The 2,165-nt window shown below is 43.1% G+C and overlaps 1 protein-coding gene across 2 annotated transcripts; it reads right to left on the bottom strand.

The window, feature by feature from the left end:
* Positions 1-32: 32 nt before the first annotated feature.
* On the bottom strand, positions 33-1,855 carry LOC112165607 (protein HOTHEAD). 2 transcript variants are annotated; one of them, XM_024302182.2, is made up of 2 exons: positions 1,052-1,855; positions 33-971 (listed from the first exon to the last, which is right to left on the bottom strand). In XM_024302182.2, the coding sequence occupies exons 1-2, from the start codon at positions 1,770-1,772 to the stop codon at positions 97-99; spliced, it is 1,596 nt and encodes a 531-aa protein (XP_024157950.1). In that variant the 5' UTR covers positions 1,773-1,855; the 3' UTR covers positions 33-96. The 2 variants fall into 2 exon arrangements, with proteins under 2 accessions (XP_024157950.1, XP_024157951.1); XM_024302183.2 differs by having other exon boundaries at positions 1,061-1,848.
* Between the last annotated feature and the right edge of the window lie 310 nt (positions 1,856-2,165).

Raw genomic sequence — 2,165 nt, 5'->3', positions numbered from 1 at the left:
AATTTTCATCATATTGAACTTGGAATTTGTCATTCATTATTAAAATTATGCATAGGCTGCTGTTTTATTTAATTAATGGGATAAATTACATGCTGATCAGGTTCTGGGATTGTTAAAGGAAGCATCTTTTCTTTCTTGAAGAATTTTGAGCCCTTGGTATCTTCCAAGCATCAGCACAGTGGCCATTGGGTTTGTGCCTGGTGATTCCAGGAAGGTTGACCCATCAATCACTCTCAAGCCTTTAACACCATGAACCCTATAATTCTTGTCGACCACCGACCCCACAGTGCAACCACCATGGTAGTGGTAGACGGTACGGACAGTCGTCTTGCAGAGTTCCTGGAGCTCGTCTTTAGTAGGCATCGTCTTGTTTCGGTATTCATTCGAACCCACGAAAGAAGCAATTGATTTGGACCTTAAAGCTAGCTCAAGCAGCTCGGTCATCTTCACACATTCTGCCAAGTCATTCTCGCTTGATAGGTAGTTGAATGTCACTGATGGGTTTGCTCTGGGGTCAGTGCTGTTGAGTTCAAGCTTTCCTACGGATTCTGGGAAGGCAATTTTGCCAACAAAAAAGCTAACAGTTGTTCCATTCAAGCTAGCAGGTGCAATTGTTGCCTCGGTTATGATTTTGAAGTCATCTGCTATACCAGCAGCTTTGGAATGTTCTGGTGTTGGATTCCGCGGGTTGTAGTTGATGAAGAGTGCAGTAGCAGCATTGTCTTGCATTCCTTCTCCTACTCCCTTCAAGTTGAGTACGAGCGGGATTTCGAAGTTTTTTAGGTGTTCTTGAGGGCCAATGCCACTTAACAACAAAATCTGAGGGCTGCCTAAAGCTCCTGCTGATAGTATCACATCACCCCATGAACCCGAGTTGTCTGGCTTGTTGAGGTAAGCTTCATAAGTCTGGTTTGAGCTGCCATCGCTCTTGATGAATCTTATACCTTGAGCTATCTTCTCATCTCTGGTACCTGCAAAACCATTTACATTATCAGCAACAGAGGGTTTATCTTACATATTGTACATTAGATGCTATTTTAAAGAACTATACCATGCTTACCAGTTCTCTGAAAGATAACTTTGTCTACGGTTGCATTCAAGAGAACTGTGATCTTGCTTGGATTTCCTGCCGGTAGAAGATCAGCTGGTAAGTGTCTTCTTCCCTGGTTATCGAACAAAGTAGCACCAATTTTTGTTCCCTGAATATGCTCCAAACTGAAACCATTATAGGGGAGAATTCCAGCTTCAACAAAGCTTAACGCAACAGCATGCGACCATGGAGTCAAATGATCAGGTTTAGAGATGATTCTAGATTCCACCCATTCATAAGCATCCCTTACTCCCTCATTATCCCAACCAACCTTATTGATAAAATCCTTACTTGCTCTGCCGTAATACCCACCATTGATAGCAGATGATCCTCCTAGCACTCTTCCTCTGAAATTGGGAACACCATCTGTCGAGACAAAGCTTTGTGCAGCTGATGTATATTCATCAGTTACGAGATATGAATATCCGTAGTACTTCAACTCTAAGATGAAGGGGTCCCCGTAAGGCGAGCCACCTCGTTCCACCAACAGCACTGAGAATTTCTCAGACAAGGTTGCAGCTAGGGGGCAGCCCGCAGTGCCTCCACCAACCACAATGTAGTCGAAGGACCTACCGGCTACTTCTTCGACATTTGAAGTCATATAGGGGAATGTTTGCTTCGAAGAACATATAGCCAAGTGAACAAATAGAAGCAACAGATGCAATGAAAACCCCATCATCATGAATGTGATGAGCAACAGTAAAATTTTAGAAGCTTCAAGGCTGGTAGATTAAGGTGAGTTAACATATGGGGAGATGTATATAAAGTTTCAAGTACTTCTCGACTGTTCTTCAGTGCTGGACTGTTGGTAGCGTAAAATTGTTGAATAAGCTAGTTTCAAGTTCTTGACTGTTCTTCAGTTCTTATCTTATCCCTTTGCGGCGGGGCCTACCATTGCCAATGGTGGCTCAATCGTTCGCACCATTGTCAACAATTTAGATATCAAGATAAAGCTTGTATACGTAGGCGGCTAGAACAAGCTAGACAGGCTGCGTGCCTGAGGAAAGCTTCCCAAAACCGACTTCTCTTCTTCTAAGTCCTAGCCAAAACTTTTTGCAATTGTAACCGGAGTGTA

This window comes from Rosa chinensis, chromosome 5 (genome assembly GCF_002994745.2).
Source record: "Rosa chinensis cultivar Old Blush chromosome 5, RchiOBHm-V2, whole genome shotgun sequence".
Lineage (NCBI taxonomy): Eukaryota > Viridiplantae > Streptophyta > Magnoliopsida > Rosales > Rosaceae > Rosa > Rosa chinensis.
This window is presented reverse-complemented; position numbering and strand designations above follow the sequence as displayed.

Coding starts and splice junctions, on each gene's coding strand:
- LOC112165607 (XM_024302182.2), bottom strand. CDS start 1,772: ATGATGATGGGGTTTTCATTGCATCTGTTGCTTCTATTTGTTCACTTG. Junction 972..1,051: donor TCAGAGAACTGGTAAGCATG/GTATAGTTCTTT, acceptor ATGGTTTTGCAG/GTACCAGAGATGAGAAGATA.